The sequence below is a fragment of the Anopheles aquasalis genome, chromosome 2 (genome assembly GCF_943734665.1).
Source record: "Anopheles aquasalis chromosome 2, idAnoAquaMG_Q_19, whole genome shotgun sequence".
In the NCBI taxonomy this organism is placed as follows: Eukaryota; Metazoa; Arthropoda; class Insecta; order Diptera; family Culicidae; genus Anopheles; species Anopheles aquasalis.
In genome coordinates, this window is record NC_064877.1 from 17,762,501 (window position 1) to 17,782,500 (window position 20,000).

Genomic DNA, 20,000 nt, shown 5'->3' on the forward strand with positions numbered 1-20,000 from the left:
ATGGAATGTGATGATGAGAATTTGTTAATGAAACAGAAATGGCATCAAGCTCGCTCGCTCTCTCTCTCTTGGAACATACATCCGTAATGTCGTCCTGAGTGATCTCCACGTCCACCGGTAGCGATAGGTCGTGCTCGGGATAGTACGATGTGCCAGTGTTTGGATCGCATCCCAACCCTCCCAGCACACCGCACACACGCGTTCCCTCGTCGTCCATCTTCAGCACGCACCGGTGAGCAAAGATGAGCGTCATCAAAGCCGGCATGCCGGGAATGTTGGGCATAATGGTCGTCTGGCGTATGGTCAGCTTCTGGCTAATCGGATTCTCGTTAATACCGGTCGCGATCACCAGCTTCTCGTGCGTATCCTGCGGATTCGACTCCAACAGGACCGAGTTGACGGAATCCTGCTCGATGCTGACCGCCTTCAGGAAGCTCGATGCCATCGACGAATAGCAACGCGTTTCCAGCGGACTATACGGACCCCGGAGCTGCAGCGTAAGGCGCAGCAGTTCCGCCGGTGGCTCCACGATCTCCTCATCGTCATCCTCGATGTACCGCAACAGCTCGGAATCGTCGGCCAAGATCTCCTTGCGGTACTGCTCATCCAGCGCGATGTGACGCTGCACCCGGGTACGCATCTCGTGGTTTATCTTCGAAGGGTACGACTCTTCCGACGATTGAGCCAGCTTCGCCTCAATCAGCTGCTCGTTAATGGTGCGCTCTTCACCAAAGTTACCGCAACGCAGCACAACGTTCGCAACGCGATCGACGACGGAGAACACCTCCACGTCTAGCCGCGTGCCTTGAGTTTTGCTCGTTAGAAAAGCGACGCTCTCCTTCAGCCAGACGCCCGTCGGTGATTTGGCCGCCGGTGGTTGCACCTCGGCCAGTGAAGCCTCAAACACTTGCCCCGGCATTTGGCTGAGGTTGGACGGAAGTTGACGAAACGTGGAAACCTCCAGCTGCTCCGTAGCGCCGTGATCGAGGAAGAACACCGTCCAAGAGCGCCGGTTGGCAGCGAGCGTTTGATCGTGCTCAGTAATAAGCTGAGCCCGGCGGTACCGCTGCTGCTGCTCCTGCTGCTGCTGCACCGGAGCGGCCACTAGATCGTGGCGATGGAATTTGTGTTCGCGCGGGAATGGTTGGAAGTGACCGGCATTCATTTGCTTTACTATGTCCTCGAACAGTTGCACGTTTCGATCGAGCGGACGCAGATAGAACTTGCTCGGATTGCACACGTACGTTACGGTGGCTTGCAGACGGGCACAGTGTACCAGCGGCACCACGGCTAGGTGCGGATTCGCGAGAAGCTGCCGCTTAGGCACCCAGTCGTTGTCCTGCCAGTGACCGAGACCCATCTCCGTGGCGACCCGAACCGCATCGGCATGATGCATGACGCGCAGCTGCATTCCCTGCCGGGTAAGCGTCCGTATCTTGATCGCATGGTACACTTCGGGCCGGATACGACCCGGTACCTTGTACCGTTCCGCCTCACCACCGACGAAACGGACAAAGATGCGATTTTGCGATCGATCAAACTCCACCTTGATGACGGACTGTTTCGAGCGATCGCCCTCCGTTAGGAGATCGCGAATTTGCTGCCGGTACAGCGGTCCAATGTGGGTCCGGTGCTCGAAACCGCTCAGGTAGACCGTACTAAACGGATCCCGGTTACCGACCACGGAGTACGTGTTCCGTTTGCTCTCGTCGTTATCATTCGTCACCCGGCTGACGAGGAAATAGTTCGGGTAGAATGCTCCGGCCATGATCAGCTTCAGGATGATTGGTTTCTCGCGTGGCTTCCAAACGACCCGATTGGGACCGGTGATCTCCTTCAGGTTGCACATGTCCATCCGGTGCTCTATCTCGCGCACCAGCTCGGCCATATCGGTCAAGGAGCGTAGCTCCAAACCATGCCGTTTGCACCATTCGGCCGAACTGCCACCCGTCGTTGCACGTTGCTCCTGTTGTCCTCGCCACGCGGTATACGCATTCAGGATCGCGATCCCATCCGAACCCGATCCATCGGCCCAGTGCATCTTCAGGGCGAACGCGTGCTGGTTGCGCTGATTGCTGAAGATGTTCTTCGCCGACATGCCCGCCGCTATGATGATGGCCTCGGGTAGCACCGAAAACACGTACCCCAGCACGACGAGCTTCGAGAATGGTAGATCCATCGGTAATTGTGCCATCACCCGCCCGAGGTACGTCATATCACCATCGTACGGTGAATAGGATCCCCGGACGGTCAGAAACAGTGCACCGAGTTCCTTCAGTTGCAGTATCGTGTTGCAGATGTCGGAGAGATTCGGTGGATCGAGGGCAAGCCCAAGGATTGCATGCGGTGGTCCATCATCGACCAGCTTGGCCTTCAGCACGACCGTTCCCAACGGACAGCGTGTCATTTCGGGTGTAGCCATCGCCGGTATACCCGTCGTATAGTGTCGCTTCTCGATCAGACGATATACGCGCCCTTTCATCAGACGCCCCGCACGACCAGCACGCTGTTCTAGGTTGCTCCGAGGAGCCCACTGTGTCGTTAGCGCCGAGAAGTTGTTTGTCGTATCGGCGACCAGGACGCGCTGCAGACAAAAGTCAATCACTGCGGAACGGGAGGAGAAAATGGAGGAATGAATCAAAAGAGTGGACATAAAGCAGCCGTTGGCTGGCAGGACTTCTTACCAAACTTGACGTCCGGCACGGTGATCGAGCTTTCGGCGATGTTCGTCGAGAGAATGATCTTCCGGTAGCCAGTGGGGGGTTTGATAAAGACGGCCGCTTGATCCGATGCGGGCATCATCGAATGGAGCTTCAGGATGATGAACTGGGGCACGGTATACGAACCGGCATTGTTGGCCCGTACCTGCTGGAACCCATTCAACACGCTGGCCATGTGATCGATCTCACCGATGCCGGGTAGAAATATGATGATCGATGGTTTGAAGTTCAACCGCTCACTATCATCCTCGTACTCGTCGATCAACTGATCGCAGGCGTATACCGTCTTGGCCGCGATCATGTACATCTCCTCGCAGATGCCTGGCTTCCGGTAGTCCGGTAAAAAATCTCCCCGGAAGTGCGACAAATCATCCAGATAAAACACACGCAGCTCGTACGGATGCTTGCGGGCCACGTGGAGGACCGGTGGGAGCAGGTGATCCGCGTGCGGGATCTTGAAGTAATCGATAAACACCTTGGCATCGATCGTGGCCGACATGAGAATGATCTTGAACTGATTGTTCCGCGTGCCCAGCATACGGTGTGCGATGATGAGCAGAAAGTCCATATCGACCTCCCGCTCGTGTACCTCATCCATGATGATGTGGGTGAAGCGGGGTGCCGTCTTGGCGTTGATGAGCCACTGCAGCAGCACACCCGTCGTCACGAACAGAACCCGGGTGTCGTCGCTCAGCTTTTGCTTCAGCCCCACCTTGTAGCCTACTAGTGTGCCCACATCGCAATCCCGTTCCTTGGCAACGCGTTCGGCGATCGAGATGGCTGCGATACGGCGTGGTTGCGTGACCACGATGCTACAGTACTCTCCCCGTTGGTACGCCTGCTCCAGCAAAAACTGCGGTACCTGGGTGGTCTTGCCACAGCCCGTGGGGCCCTGTAGCACCACCACCGGATGCTCACGGATCGTGTCCACGATCTTCTGCTTCGATTCGTAGATCGGCAGATTGTTGGGCTCCATCGTGAACCGGTACCGAGCGAACAGCGGCTCCATCAGCTCCTGGCATTGCAGCCGGCGCAAGTGTTCCGCGTCTTCGGCCGCCATCATTGAATCCCCATCGACATCGTCGACTGCGCTGACGGCCGAAGCAGCCGGCTCCGTATCAGCAATAAACGCCTGCGGGAGGAAACATTCAAGATTAATCGTACCGCCTTTCTCTACCATGGTTGGTAGTTTCGATTTACCTTGATGAGCCGGTTTTCCTCGGCACGGGCGTAGCTGGCGCTGTACTCGGTGCCCTGCACCGGTTTCTCCGGCAGTTTGTGGGAGTTCAGCGGTTCCGGAACGACGGTCGCGTTACAGTAACCGCCTGACACGACCGTCCGCTGGAACGGTTTGCTAAAATCGAAAAAATCCATAATATCGTCTTCCTCGCTGTCCATTTTGTGTTGAAAATCGTTTCGTTCGGGATGAAAAACTGCAGAGTAAACAGAAATCGACGGCGCACTTTTTCCGGTTTTCGCGGCTCGTGTCTTTGTTGTTCAAGCGGCTGTCAAAGTGATCACAACAAAAATGCTGTTTACGCCCTGTACACACTGCACGCAGATTCTGTGCAGTGTGTACAGAGCGTTATACTGGCAGGTTCTGCGCTTCCTGATGATTTTCCGCTGTTTTTCCAAAGTTTTCCTAACTGCGTGGTACTACGTGGTAGTGTGCGGTACCGAAGCGGTTTGCTTTGATTTTACCACCGGAACGTTTTCCTTGCTGGGAGCCAGGCTGGGGTTGGAAATAATCGGCCTGGTGCAGGAAAACCCGGAGGGCCATGATTTTTCCCTTTTCTTTCTTCAAGTCGATGCTGGAGCGCTCACGCTTTCCAGAAACAAAGGTTGATTCACTTACCAGAAACATAAAAAAAACACTATTAGTACCCCAGTTACAAACAGGACTAACGCATTAGCCCTCATTGCTCTGTCCGTCACGTTCCAGCTATTCATTAGCTGTTTTAGGATGTTTAATAATGGCACATATTTTCTGATGATAAACGTCTCACCACACTTATCGTCGCAACATAAATAGTTTGTCAGTTTTGAGCATAAAAGCGTGGCGGGATCCATCTTATTTAAACATTCCCACTCCAGCCCCATCTTCGGCTAGTGGTCGCAGTTTTATGTTCAGCTTTCCTTCTCGGTCGTTCCACTGTCGCTCTTCATACGGAACAGTTCATGGAAGGAGAGATAAAGATCTGAGGGCCAATATTTTCCCCCGGATCCATCCGATTGAGCTATATTCTGTACGAGAGTCATCATCAGTCGACTACAAACAGGCATGTGCTGTTGGCTCCTTAAAAAAAAAACGGATGAAGCTACAAGGATGGTGACATCACCCAGGCGGTTATCCGACGCTTTATTTCTTTTCTCTTGGCCCGCCCGAAAGTGTATCCGTTTTAATTTACATAAATTTGCGCCCCAGTTCCACGGAACCGCAGGCGAATAACGCGGTGACGATGGGCACGAGAGCAATGGGAAAAAGCAATTTTTATCAACTCTCCCGATCCAACGCTGTTGTCCCCGTTGTATGGCGTGGGAAAGGAACGGGTTATCTTATTCATAAAAAAAACCAACCACAGCCTGCTGCAGGGCCTGCCAGCGTTGATGGCACCGGCCGTTATCTTGAGTCTGAAAGCTTTTCCCAATTTGTTGCTTCTCCGGATCCTTACTCCTCTTTTATACGCACATCCACCCCCCACCAGACGCTCACCTCACGCTAGCTAACTGGCTGCAGGACCGGACAACGAATATTAACAAAAATATGCTTACGACGAGGTCAAAGGTGACACGCTTATTTTAATGAAATCTTACAAACCACCCACTGGGGCCCGTGGGGCTCTCGGGACATCCGGAAATCGCCTCCTTGCAACCCCTTAACATCTCCCGTTGAGTGCCCGCTGACGCATAATCTGGTTGGAGCAATCTGCTTGTGCTATCGAAGCTCAAAACCGATGCGATAGTTCGTCCTCCGTTTCGTCCACTTTCTGATGAGCTGGAGTGGAGCCACTGGAGTCGTTGCTGCGGACGGTCGCATTCACCATCGGATTAAGTGACCGCTGGCGTATGTGCTCCATGAAGGCAGGAGTCAGACTTTCCTAAGAACCGGTTAAAGGATGTCAGGATGATAGCAACGAGCAGAATTGACGAGATTTGGTCAAACACGGTGGGTATTCCTCTTGAGAGTTTGCCGCCACACCACCCCGGACCCTTACCTTGCTCTTCGTCGCAAACATATCCTTGTCCATGTCGGTGAAATCCGATTCGTCCGATTGCACACTGAAAGGGCAAAGCAAAAACGAGTACGACCGAGAACGGTCATCATAGTTCGGTTTCGGTGACTCTACTGGTAGCTTACCTCAGATCATCGTAATATCCACCGCCACCACCACCATGGCGCCCATACTCGTTATCATTCAGCACCGGATTGGAGCCCTCGATGGAGAAGATGTTGGTCGTCGGTACGGTACGCGACGGTTTCCCATTGAGGTCGGACGAAATCGACCCAAAATCGGTGGCCGACAGGGCTTTCAGCTGGCGGTTGAGGCTACGAATTTTGATGAAGAACGCCACGAACAGTATGACACAGAGTACGGCCAGAGCACCGGCCACCGCAATCAGTACCGTCTGTAGCGTCTCGTTGACCTCGCTCAGCGGTTCCGACGGTGTTGGGACATTCTGGAGCGAAAGGTTGCGTGTACGCAGCACCGTCTTCAGTTCGGTGACGAACGTTCGGTTAGAGGATCGCTGCTGTATCGTGCTCGCTTCGACCGCCTGGTTGTTGAGGATGAAATGGGTACGAACGTCCGTCTCGCTGCTGCTGCCGGCCGACGGTATCTCCTCCTGCCGTTCGGTCGCAATCGATTGATCGATGTCATCGATGTTACACTCCATATCATATGCGGCCGAAAGTTGTTGGGCCAGCTACAGCAATGAGAGAGAGAAGGAGAGAGAAAGAAGGTCATTGACGGACACTTCCAACCGAACCGAATTCGTGCTCCGTACGTACAAAATCCCGGATATCCGGTTGATCAATCTCTTCGACGCTGTTCAGAAACACGAACGTCACCCGGTTCGACTCGGACACGATGTAGATCTTGGCCGTGGTCGTATCATTATGCGTATCATCCCGATCGAACGCCATGATGCTGAACTGATAGTAACCCTTCTGCGTCGGTAGCACCTTCTGCTGCAGCGTCAGCTCTCCCGTGTTCCCGTCGAGCCGGAACGGCAACGGACTGCCGCTCGGGGGCAAATTCTCACCGACCGTCTCCCCCGAACCGGCCACAATCTCGTACCGGATGATTTCATCCTCATCCGGATCGTCGGCAAAGACGCGGAACAGTGGCTTCTGGACGCGATCCTCCGTCGTGATGCCGGCCGCATAGAACCGCTGCTGGAACACGGGCGGATTGTCGTTCACGTCGTTCACCTTGATCCGGACGACGAGCAGGGCGGCCGAACTCTCGGCGATGGATGCCGGTGGACCGTTCTCGTTGTTTGTCGCCACAATCCGTATCTCGTGCGACGGTATCTCTTCCCGGTCGAGCAGAACGGCCAACCGCAGCACGTTACTCACCGGATCGAGCGCAAACAGATGGCTCGCATTTCCGTAGCTTCCTTTATCGGTTGAATGGGAATCCGGAGCGGGACGGGGGGTTAGTAATCGAGAGGCACCATGAGTGTGGCATCCGATACTCACGGTCAATGAAGTAGAACACATTTGTTTGGGCTCCCGGTGGTAGGCCGGCATTCTTCGGATCCTCGGCAAACGGAAGCTGGCGGCGTTCATCGCGTCCTTCCTCGTTTTCTGGACAGAAGAAGAATTGGAGGAAGAAGCATCAGGAAAGGAGAGGAGAGGAGAAGAGGAAAACGAAACAAAGCAAACGATTTATCGTCCCATTGGCCACTTGGCGAAAAGGCGGTGGAGGGCACCATATTTTACGCCGAGTAGTATCGTAGTAGGCTTGGCCTCGGCATTAGCAGGACGAGCGATGCTGAAAGGCGCATCGTCATGATGCGTCCACGTCGCCATCATCCTGGTCCTAGTTGGAGTTCCGAAAACTTTTCCAATTACAACCAACACAAACACGGCCAACGGCCCAGCACACCACCATACGATGGCCATTTTAATCGCGAGGTCATTAACGAACACTGATGGTTAAATGATTTCATCGCCTGGCATGATGGGCAGGCGGAGGCGAAGAGATAATTGTACAATCAGCGGCAACGGAATTGCTTCCGCTCGGGGCAACGGTAGCTCCGGGGTCGAAAGAGGAGATATTCGATTAAATAATTTTCCACCCCCCGAGGGAGTCGCCTGGAAGGGTGTGTTCCCCGGGTTACCTGTAAAGTCGGTGTCAAAGGTTGGCTCGAGGAAGGCCGGTTCACCGGTCATGTCGATGAAGACTACATTAATCTGTACCTCGGTGCGCTTGTCACCACCATCCCGGGCGATAACAGTCAACTGGAGAAGAGAGGGAGAGAGACGTTGTAATATCGATGTTGAGATGGAAACCGAACCGATTCAATGCCCTCGGTGTGGCCGCATGTACTTACGCTATAATTCTTCGGATAGGGCTGCACCGCCAGTGCGTTCTCCAGGACGAGCTGACCACTTTTACGATCTATTTTATCGATCCTAAACACTTCGTGATCCTTATCCCCTTCTGGTAGGACGTAGAGGAAGAGAAGATAGAGAAAGAGAGAGAGTCGTAATTTATCCTCGCATCCCATTAGACGCAAGCGCGCGCGCGCGATTGCTTACCGTTGGTGCTCTGGAGCGTGAAGCTAACGTCACCGTAAATGCCACCATCATCATCGATGGCACTGAAATCGGGCAAAACCGACCCATTGGTGTCGTTCAGGGGGCGTCCATTGTACAGTGATTCGTATCTGCGCAACGACCAACGCGTTAGATAAACACACTCCCGCCGAATGGAATGGTGTAAGGTTAATGGTTACTTACTTGAGACGTAGCTGTGAGTTACGAACCGGATAGACGATGGTTGGGGCTTGATAGTTGAAAGGATTTATCACCAGCTCGTAATCGCGCGTCCGACAGTTGTCTCGGCCCGGCTCCGGCAGGGCAATTATGGGTTCATATTCACTGCCACGATCACATGCCTGGGAGAAAGGATAGTTTAAGCAACATTTCATGGCCCGACCGACCGATAGCTTACTTCGATTCGCACCGTCCAGTCACCGTAGTAACCCTTAAAGTCCTTGGCCGCCTTTAATGTGGCGTTGTATTCGTTCACACTCTCCAGCAGAAACAGTGAGGTGCCAATATCTAGAACAGAACGTACGGAAATCGTCAGAGGACAAATGGTTTGAACGGGAAATTCCTGTTTCAGGTTCCAGTTCTACCTACCTGGTGTCACCTGTCGAATGTAGTAGTTGATTTTGGCATTCGGCGTAAGTCGGTCATCCCGATCCTGCGCTGCCAGGTCCGCCTTGATGATGTAGCCCGTCTTTACGTCCTCCGATATCTGGGAACTATCGTCACCGAGCTCCGGTAGCTCCGGATAGTGATCATTGATGTCGAGCAGCGTTAGTAAAATATTCGTCGACACACGGTTCTGAACTGAAGTGTACCGAAGCAAACGGGCAGCTAAGAAGGTCCCTACGATCACGAAGTAATTCCTGCTTACCATCATAACCCCCCGCATTGTCGACCATCACCACGTTGATCGTGATGCTCTCCAAACCGCCATCCCGATCCAGCGGTTCGTTATTTTCCTTCACGTACACCTGTCCCCCGCTATTGACCTCGAAGTAGCGCTGCAACTGCGCAAAGTCCCTGTAGTTGATCTCGTACGACACCGTGTGGTACGCCACGTCCCGATCCTGATCTTTACCTTCCACCCGCGCCACCACACTCTTCGATGGCAGCTTCTCGAACTGGAACACGCGACCATCGTCGGGGAAGGGATCGTGATACGGTAGCTTGTTGTTGGTGTCCATCAGGACGATCGTAAAGACGTGACTGGTACTGAACAGCCAGTCCGAAACGGTCACAGTCTGTAGCACCACGTCGATGGGTGGCGTATCGCAGTCGATCGTTCGATTTCCCTCGACACGTATGATGCCATTCTGATCGATGCTCATCCATCCTTCATGCTCTGGATTGACCGGGCTAGAATCCGGGAATGCGTCTAGTAACAGTAACTTCCTCAACGGCCACCACACCAATGATCGGGCTTACCTCATGGAGAAAGTGATTTCATTGTTCCCCGGACCGTCGATGTCGTAGGCGATAATGTTACCGATCGTAACCCCCGCATCAGATCGCTCTCTCACCGAACGTACCACGGTCAGTGTGGCATTATCGAATTCCGGTGCATTATCGTTCACATCGTCAATCTGCACCGTAATCGCTACCTCCACCGAGTTCGGTAGAATCGTTTGGTTCCGATCGATCAGGCGGATCATCAGGAACAGTGTGTCGTACATTTCGTAATCAACGTCCTTCTTAAAGCTGGGATTCACCCGCAATGTCCCAATCGTGCGCTGTTGGTTTACGCGCTCCTCGCGGATGTAGAAACAGCTGGAAGATAAAGACAGTGTTCCGGTGCGTTACGCTACACTCTCGTTATCAGATTCCGCGATGGTTGTTACCCTTCGTAGGTGTCTTGTTTGGCGCGTACTCCACTCTTGGTACCGTAGCTACTGCTCCAGTCGATGCTGAACTGTAGGTCGGCCTCCGTATCCGGATCGGTACCGATGATCTCACCAACCTCGGACTCCCCAATAATGACCGGTGACTCGGCCACCGAATTCTCCAAAATATGCAGCGTACCTCGGGGCTTTATGTGAGGAAAAATTAAGCGTCAACTGAATGGGCATCACTTTCACCACCACTCCACTGCTTACCAACGTGATCTGTGGCGGTTTGTTGTTCACATCGATCACATTGATCGAAAGCTGGGAAAATATCCGATGCAATGGTTCATTTCGCTCGGTTTTCAGTTTATCCTGGGCCTGCAGCTGCACAATAACCTCCTTCGCGATGTCATAATCAAAGATGTTGCCCACCTTCGTACGAATCTGGAAGCTATAGCTCGGTACGCTGTCTACCAGCACGATCGGTAATGCTACGATGTCCACACTTTCGCCAATCCGCCCAAGTGCCGTTAGGGTGATCCCATCATCAATATCCCGATCAGTGACGGTAACTTCCGCCAACAGCTCGTCCACACCGATGGTTTCCCGCACGCTGACTTCGTACTCTTCATCGCTGAACGCAGGAATCTCATCGTTCCAGTTCTTCAACTTAATCGCGATCGTTTGCACTCGAACGTGCGACGGTTCACTCGGTTCCTGGGCCGTCACGTGCAGCTGAAAGCTTTGCCGGGGAGGATCTTCAAAGTCCAGCTTCGAAGCATCGTTAATGTTCACGGTGAACCCGGTCCGCTGATAACCGGTCGAGGGAATGATGGTAAACGAATCCGTGCCCTGCTGCTCCTGACCACCAACCGTTTCCGTGAGGCGTACCGTGTAGCGTGCGTTTTCACCCAGATCACGATCATCGATGATGAACTGCTCAAAGTCCAGCTCCATCACCGTGTTCTCCCAAAACTCCTGCTCGACCGGGCGCACTTCAAACTCTGGAAAGCAATCGTTTTTGTCCTCCAGTATGATGGCACCATCGATGCTGGTGCGGTTACTGGGATTGTGGCACTTGTATGCGGTGATCTGGGGAGGGGGGGGGGGGGGGGCAATCCGTCCTGTCAACAGTTGGTCAACGTGGTACGCAACACAACGCAATGAACTTACCGTGAACGAGTAAAGCTCGTTCTTTTCCGTGTCACGATCGATTGGATTCACGACCATTTCGCCGCTCGTTTCACCGATGGAGAAGTACTTTTGATCTGGTAACGGATACGCAGATTAGGAGCAGAGTGACGGTATCGCACCCGTAACCCGGATGCCGCTTCCGCTATCGGCGGCGATACTCACAATCGAGCACCAGCGTTTGCAGTGTGTAGCAGATAGGGTTGTTTAGCTCCGTGTCGCTATCGATAGCGATGACGGTCGTGCGAAACTCTTCCTTCTCCATAATCCGCTGGGTGGTGAAGGGGCGCGTAAACGTCGGATTACGGCTATCCACATTCCGGACCTTGACGATGGTGTTCATCTTGAACGAGTGCGTCTGATCCAGATCGTACACGGTGGTGATGAAGTTAAACAGTGACTTTTCCGCGTAATCCAACTGTTTCTTTACCCTGGAAGGGGGGGAGTTAAAATGGTTGCACGAAAATGAATTTAAATTTGATACTCGATCGAATCAGTGGAGAAGGTTTGCTTAATGGTGGGGTATAATATTAATTTTTTTAGAACCGATTATATCTTTACATTTTTCCAATAATGCTGGTAAATTTTAAGAGTATCTTGTATATTTCTTGGATTAATCGAGGCAAAACTTGCAAAAATTATGATTTTCGAAAAATTGCGCGCCTCATGCGCATCACTCAATGCAGCTCGCTAATTTGAAGCGAGTTTTCAATCAATTGTCCCCAAAATACATCCAAATATACTTGAAAAGTTTTAGTTTATTATGGCATTTGCAAAAACCACGTATAGAATGATAGTTTTCTAACAATAAATCGTCAAAAAGGAACCGTTTTTAGGTCCAAATTCAAAAGACTTGCCCTTTTAAGCGACGAACCCCGTTTGATCATTCATCACTCCTTTCTAAACTTGATGTTATGGATTTAAATTTTTAATAAATCTGCCCCAAAATTCAACCAAAGAATCTTGAAAAGATGTAGTTTAATATGACATTATTTTGAAAAAATAAAGTTGAATGGTTTCTTCACAAAAATACGCCAAAAATTAGCCTTTTTTTATCCGAACTTTAACCATAGCTACCCCTTAAAGCCATAAGCTACCCCTTAGCAAATTCAATGCGGGTATTTCAAAAAGGTTCATCTTCCAGTCAGTCAGTCACAGCCATCGGCCATCGCTAGCATCTGAAATTGGATACAGCAAAGATGACTGCAAATTCAAAGCAGGCACATTTGCACACCTGAAGCTGTTATCCCCTTTCCGCTTCTCTCGTATTTCGTTCGAGGAAAACGAAATTAAAATGTAATTATCCCCATTCGCAAATCACCAATCGATAGGTAATTGAACATTGGACATGTTTGAAATGTTGCGCTTGCCATTTTTTTGTGCTGCAAATCATCCAGTTTGCCACTTAAGAAGATTAGAATGCGTCCATTCATGGTAACCGAACACCATTGGGTTTAGTGTTCGATAAGCTTGATAAAAGTGAAGCTACGATGCACAATGATAATCCTCTCTCGTTCTCTTTGATGTCCAACGTATTGGAAACAGGACGACCACCATAGAGAATGGTTCTAGTTTCCCTGTGTGTTTTTTATGAACCTCCATTTCGACTTACCGCAGGTTGTAGAGTATGTTATGGTTAGGATCCTCCGGGTTACCCTCCGGTACCTCCCAGAACTCAAAATGCTCGTTCGCGACGGCATCTTCGATCTCGAACGACAGCTCGTTCGTGCTGGAGTTGAGAATGTTGCCCTGTTCGAACCCGTCCGCATGGTACACCTTGAACAGACAGTCCGATGTGAAGTCCCGGCGCAGCTCGCTGATTTCGCAGTAGTTCTCCGCCGTCATTACCGGTGCATTATCGAGCACGTTGACCAGCTGCACCGGGATGATGTAGGGCCGGGAGGCATCCTCTACGCTCAGCTGTATTAACGGTGCCCGCTGGTCCGGTACCTCGTAGTCCTGCCGTCGGTTTACGTTGACTGTCCAACGGCCATCGTTGGCGCGTGCCACCGTAGCACCGAGACTGCTGGGTGCGGCAATAATGCTTGGCTGTGCCGTACCTGCCAACCGACCGACCGACCGACAGAGGGGGAAAACAAAGACCACCAGAGCGTGTAAGCTACTTAGTATTCCCGGAGTGACCACGGTCACGTCAAACCGGTGTACCGGTGGTCACTGAGAGACCCCTAGGCTCCCTTGCCCTTACCCTTGTAGTTGAGATAGAGCATCACGTACGGTGTTGGCATCTCTTCCACCATCCACACATTCTGTAGCGTCAATGCGGGTTCGTAGGCACCGAGTGAAATGTTTTCCTCGTTTCCCGAAACAAACCATGGATCCGTCCAGTCCTGGGCAAGGACAGCTGTCCGTGATGGAGGCCCGGCAAGCACCAGCAACACCGATGCCAACCATGCAAAGTGGTTCTGTGGAAACTGGAAGCGAAAAGGCGTATGAAAAACGTGCTCGCCTTTAAGCTTTGTATCTGGCTTTAAGTTTAACGCAGCACGCACGACACGACAATGTAGTAAAGCAAAATGTGTGCCCTTCTGTAGTGTTTTGGGCTGGAGAAAGCGAGCGATTCATCTCGGAAAGCGAACCATCAATCACCTGCCCGGACACATGACATATGCAATCGTCGCGACCCATTCATAGCTGTCACAGGGTACGCTGCCGACTACAACATCTAATGACTTGTCGTGCGCCGAAAGACGCGCGTTACGACCAGCGGCACTTGGGAGGCGCTCAAGCGGCAGACAGCACTTCCGGCGGTGAGTGCGATAGTACCACAAAGACATGAGGCAGCGCCACCGTTCCGTTGTGCGAACGGTGCAAAGAAGGCAAACAATTAATGAAGATTGCTATCAATGGTAAGCCGCACTGATAAGACAAGAAATCAAGGGCTGGTGGCTGGTGAGTGATTCCCGTTCCGGCGTAATTAGGCGCTATCCTATAGTGATTGGCCGCCCGTATTGTCGTCCGCTTGTCCGCGATCAAAGATAAGGGACCCATTAGGGCGAGGGAAGGTGGCTGCCGGTGATTCACTTGACAGGCTGCACACTGAACACTGGAACTGGAGGAGAGCCGGATGGGTTTGGTGGTTTGTGGTTCCGAATGCTGCTCTTTACACATTAGCCCAGTGACATGAATGTCGGAGCGTATTGGATTACACTTTATTACCATCACTGAAACACCGATCGACCATTGCATCTTTCGCGGTTTAAACCCCTTCCGCAGGGGATGAAGAACATGTGGCACTGCGTTACGCTCACGGAAGGACCAATCCAACTATCCGGCTTTTCCTACGAAATAGATTCTTCTGAACACTCTCTCTCTTCTGAATCACTACTAAAGCACTGCCACTGTGCACCTGCTACCCCGCACGAAGGGTGAGTATTCCGGTCAAACAATAATGATGAGTGAAGCGACCACTCTCGGTGGATACCGATGACTGACTCGAATGGTCAGTCGATTGCCATCGATGGCCCCTCGATGGTGATGATGTCCAAGTGGCCACGAGGAGCCCCAGATAGTGTGGTTCGTTATCGGACGCGCGGGGCAATTTCGATTGCCTTTCTTCTTATTAAAAACACCCCCAACGCCACGGTAGATAAGATAAGACGAGCGTGATGCGAGTGTATCACTCATTCGTAAGCTCATGTTCTTCGGCCTTCGTGTTGAACGGGTTGTCGGTTTGCACGATCATGGAAAGGAAATTCCGATATCTTCCCAGGCGCCGTTTAAATGTGGAATGCACCGACAGGAAACAGAGGCGTCACATGTTTGAGAGATAGTAAAATGTTATCGGGAATAGAACCGTGGGGAAAAATCAAACAGACACTTGGGTTTGTTTTGAAGAGAAATAGGTCAATTTCAATATTTGTTATCCAATATTTCCAAATTGTTCGTTCAATAAATTGTCTGCGATGACGTCTCTGCTATCGACTAACGTAAAGCTCGGTGGTACAATAATAGACCAATACAAAACCCTTTCAAAGAATTACAACTTTTTGACGGTCGCTCAGTTGCATTAAGCAAATGGGGACGGCCACTTTATCGGTTAGACGCCATCATAAACCTCGCTACAAAGTTTAGACCACAATAAACTGAAGCTGTCGAGACACTCTGGGAAGCGAGGGAGAGGGAACAAGCGAAAGTTATTCCGACCGCATACTTATCGTGCAATTTTTCACTCATAATGCCTATCGCATCGTCGACCGCTGGCAACCATCAGGGTGGAAGTAATGTAATAAATGCCACCGAAAGCTCACGCGGGTACAACAGAAGGATCAACTTTTGAGAAATCTCGTCACCAGCCATACCAAGCCAAGGAACACGAAGAAGAAGAAGAAGGCGAAGAAGCATTGTATCAAATATCACAGCAAAACTGTTTGCGCTGCTTGCTCGAGTGAATGATTAAAGATAAAGTTCCGTCTCTGCTTGTCGCCGCAGCAACGATACACTAGCGAAACCTTGCTCCATTCTCGATCAGCCGGCTGCTGGTTGTCAGCTAAATGGCGAATAAACTTTATCATCACCGCGATAGTTTTCATAATGCAATTTCATTCAATTTATTAGCGATTGTTGTCGAGAGGATGATGAGAGAAAGTTTTCTAGAATTACCCAGTGCGTTCATCAGTCTCGAGGAGAAAGTTGAACCTTCTAATTTTTGAAATCATTCCCGTTGGAGTGTGTGAAGCTTCCTGTTTGATTATAATATTTTCGGCATCAGAGAAAATCCCCCCGGGCTACCGGGACGCTTCAAACTGGTGAGGTAAAATTAGATTTCATTACATGCTTCTTTTGTTTCCTCTCATTATGGAAATACATTACGAAACGCACGGCTTGAAGTGGTAGTCCGACGAGTTCGCACACAACTCCAGGAAACACCAAGGATTCTGGGAAGCCATTTGAATTCTAAATGAAAACTGAAGGAAAAAATCTCCTTGCCTAGGGCCTGGTCATGCAATGGTACCGTGTGCCTTTCTCTCAGCAGTCAAACTCGATTAATCTTAAGCATCTGAGATAATTGAATTACGCGCAACTTCCTTTCCCGTCCTTAGGTGGCGTAATGTGCGTGCGTTGGGCACCGCGGAGTGACACTCGAGATCCACATCCGTTTATATATTGCCGTGCCGCAGCAGAGCCGAGTGGTTCGCTGCAAAAACCCATCCATCAGGGGCACCTGTGCGATCGAAGGAGCCTACTAGCTCGCCGAACCAACCGCTTTGCGCCAGCGTTCGCACGTGCTACTTGATCCGTTATTTTGGTATTCATTTTCTGGATTTTGAAGAACTCTCCTTCAAGGGGTCTCGGGTTTCAGCAGAATCTTCAGCCGAGTTGAAACGGTTCCACGTTGGGTTGATGTGAGCCCACAGGAGACGTGTTATGTAGTCGATCCCAGAAGACACTCTATTCCGGCGGAAACTTTGACTTCCCAAGATGCTGGCAAGTGTCAGGACAAAGTTTGTCCCTCATTGCGCCCTCCCTTTAGGTGCTTATTCGATATCGTATCGTCGCACCGTTCCCGACGTTAAACACACCTCAGACTTTGGGACTTCCCGTTCTGCCACATGCTGCGGTCAAAGCAGCGAAACCTCTTTCGGAATAGTTTTGTCAAACAGAGCGACACGACTTTGTCTATTTCGGTGACATCGGCTAATCCTTTGCAGACACCCGGTTTTATCCCTTTCATTACCTTTATTAATAACGGGTCGGTTGGCCGGTCGGTCGGTTAGATAATGAAAATTGTAAACGATAAACTTTACCATCTGTCACAACCATCATCCTCCATTCGGAGCCCTCGGTGGCTCACACTTCAGACGTCACGGGAGACAGAAAACAACGGGATAATTATCTGACAGCCATGCCCATTGCTCTGGATAAACCGCACTCACGCTCGCACCTTCCCACTTGAGCATAATTTGCGAGCCAAATCGATCAGGGAATTGTTGATGCTGGAAGGACCGGAAGGTTGACGGACCCCTGTTTTTCGGGGCTTTGGGTGTTGGATTAAATTATTGTTTTATTGTTCTGTCATCTAATCCATTCGTGCCTTCGTTGACTTCTACAAATAATAATAGCTTCCTGCTTCCCCGCTTGGTTGCTGATTTGACTCGGCTGGACACGGACAGGCGGAAGGGCAGACATCTCGTTATTGATTAAGCAATTACCAGCCGGCCACCCAGCATCAGCATCGGCTGCTGTTGTTGATGCTGCTACTGAAGAGGTTTTTTCACTGTTCGTGGTAACAATCGTGAGACCAGGGCGACAGCTGGGACCAGAAATCGAACAATTAAAATCAGCGCTGGGTGGTCGTGGCGCTGGGTGGGGGCTTGGTTCCGCCATGCTACTTACCAATAACGATGGCACCGATCATGACGAAGGGTGGCAGACAGCCGAGTGCCATCAGATAGGGGAAAACGATGTTACCGATTATGGAGCCCGTACGGCCGAACATCATCGTCAGCGAGACGACCATCGTTCTGTGGAGCGAGTGATGGGGTGAAAGTGAGAAAGTTTCCGCCAAGTGCTCCATTAGCAGGTCAGGGGGTTAGTTGTGAAGCTGTGTCGGGGGGCTCTATCCTTTCTCCCTTTTTACTTACCGCATCGAGGTGGGAAACATGGCCACTACCGATCCGACCAGGGCCGTCGATGCTATGCTGCAGATAGTGATGTAGCTTGCCGATAGCGTCAGCGTCACGAGCGAGCTACGTGCCCAGTAGAGTGCCGTCCCACTGGTTCCGGCCAGCAGCAACCCGTACACTAGGTGACAATGAGAACCAGAAGGGAGGCAAGTGAGACCATTATGTTTCGTTTTGAATTCTAATTATGATACTGTGGTCCATGTGCTAAGAACGTAGATTAGTGGAACATACGAGGGCTAAACTCATATTCACAGACACCCTAGCAAACTTTCTTTCACTCTTTCTCTGTCTATTCCCCATTAAAGTTCTGCGGATGGCTGGCCGAGTTCGCTTGAAGTTCAGAATAAGTACCAGCAGAAAGCAATTTTGTCGGAATTCCGGTGTCACCCGTATGCTGAGTTGTGCTCTATGTGTCTGCTTGCAGCCTTTGTTCACCCGGGCTGGAACCATTGTGAGCCGTTTTCAATGATTTATGTACAACTTTGCTACACCTGAATCTCTGTGGAATAACTTTCGCTACGTCGTTTCCATAGACACGTGGAAGGCCAACTGTTCTTTCGAGAGATGATGGAAACAGTTCTGCTGTCACCGAAAATTGCGATTCAATCTTCTACTCCCAACTCCGGTGAAAGCTGAGATGCTGAATGGAACACATGGCCTGCATGGCCGGTGGTGTGTCTGATTGACACAGACCAAGAAAATGTCGAGAACAATTTGTGTGACACTGCCATTTGTCGACGGGAATTCGGTTCAGCAATTCAACGTTTGGAATAGTTAATCATCGTGTGCGTGACCGGCCAGAAAGCGTTCGTCAAAGTGGGCACTGGAGTTTGACGACGAAATCGTGGAAAGTTGCGAGTCAACGATTGTCTGCGATTGTACGCTGACTGGCTATGCATGGTGCAGGCTTTTTTTTAAATAGCCGCCATAAAGTCTGGAGCACATTTCACGATTTTCATAAAATATGTAATCCTCACTGCATTCTGCCATTGTTGCACTTAAACTGGTGACGTATTTGATGTTTAGCCGTTCAATAAATCGTCAAGGATACTCCAGGCAGACGGTGCATGTGTTACCTCGAATACAATGGGACCACGGCAGCTTCAAAATCTTTGCGATGCGGACAACTCTGCTACTGCATTCTAATGATTGTACGATGTCACCATTGTCTTCTATGCAAATCAACCAAATGTAAGCAGCCGTTTTATGGCACTATATCAACAGTCGATCGATCGAGTTCGACCCGAAAATGGCCGCGTGGTAAGATGGCAAACGTCACTGTAAACATGGTATCGAGCATCGAACGGGCTAATCCTTTTGCAAATGCAAGCAACCAAATCGAGGACATGGGAGATTCGGCGCATGCCGGTGCACGTACTGTTTATTTTCTTCGGAAATCACTCCGAACCGACGGCAATCGGCCAGCTTCACATAGTGGCTACGGCACTGTGCCGTCAACAAAGGGAATAAACACCATCGAGTGCTTTCATCATCGATGTCAATCGGTTCGGTTTGTTTGAAGAGTGCGTCTCTTGGTTCGTTACTAGCTACCGAGATCAAAACCAAACCGGTTCACTGTAGACTAACGAACTCACGGGAAACGCACTGTTGACAGTTTTGTGTCCTTTGGCTTGGTTGAGGTTACGTATCGATTTCGAATCTCCGATGGTCTCACCATACGCGCCTCCCACCGGGAGTATGATTTACATTTTTCAAGAGATATTTCCGCTAAAGCTCAATCAAGTGGTACATTTATATGGAAATAACTTTCCGCCTGCCCGCGGGGAATTGGGAATTACGATGCAACGCAGTTTTTGGGACGGAATTCAATTAAACAATG

The 20,000-nt window shown here is 50.8% G+C and overlaps 3 protein-coding genes across 4 annotated transcripts in view; all 3 read right to left on the bottom strand.

The window, feature by feature from the left end:
* LOC126570270 (probable ATP-dependent RNA helicase spindle-E) overlaps nt 1-4,199 on the bottom strand; it is a 5,285-nt gene extending 1,086 nt beyond the window's left edge. The window contains exons 1-3 of the mRNA XM_050227892.1: nt 3,921-4,199; nt 2,685-3,852; nt 80-2,604 (exon numbers count right to left, since the gene is read on the bottom strand). Coding sequence (XP_050083849.1) covers nt 80-2,604; nt 2,685-3,852; nt 3,921-4,118 — 3,891 coding nt within the window. The 5' untranslated portion in view covers nt 4,119-4,199. The remainder of the gene's footprint in view (nt 1-79; nt 2,605-2,684; nt 3,853-3,920) is intronic.
* An 840-nt stretch (nt 4,200-5,039) lies between these two features.
* Nucleotides 5,040-14,961, bottom strand: LOC126572827 (cadherin-23-like). The gene is made up of 20 exons (XM_050232490.1): nt 14,694-14,961; nt 13,723-13,948; nt 13,129-13,576; nt 11,682-11,947; nt 11,499-11,593; nt 10,596-11,417; nt 10,341-10,528; nt 9,928-10,269; nt 9,374-9,858; nt 9,094-9,306; nt 8,903-9,012; nt 8,689-8,846; nt 8,488-8,615; nt 8,280-8,389; nt 8,067-8,187; nt 7,423-7,530; nt 6,730-7,340; nt 6,079-6,644; nt 5,936-5,999; nt 5,040-5,818 (listed from the first exon to the last, which is right to left on the bottom strand). Exons 1-20 carry the CDS (start codon nt 14,721-14,723, stop codon nt 5,666-5,668), a joined length of 5,244 nt encoding a protein of 1,747 aa, XP_050088447.1. The 5' UTR covers nt 14,724-14,961; the 3' UTR covers nt 5,040-5,665.
* A 2,243-nt stretch (nt 14,962-17,204) lies between these two features.
* LOC126570149 (uncharacterized) overlaps nt 17,205-20,000 on the bottom strand; it is an 11,719-nt gene continuing 8,923 nt past the window's right edge. For both annotated transcript variants that reach the window (XM_050227691.1, XM_050227690.1), the window contains exons 9-11: nt 18,119-18,278; nt 17,871-17,998; nt 17,205-17,787 (exon numbers count right to left, since the gene is read on the bottom strand). In XM_050227691.1, coding sequence (XP_050083648.1) covers nt 17,732-17,787; nt 17,871-17,998; nt 18,119-18,278 — 344 coding nt within the window. In that variant the 3' untranslated portion in view covers nt 17,205-17,731. The remainder of the gene's footprint in view (nt 17,788-17,870; nt 17,999-18,118; nt 18,279-20,000) is intronic.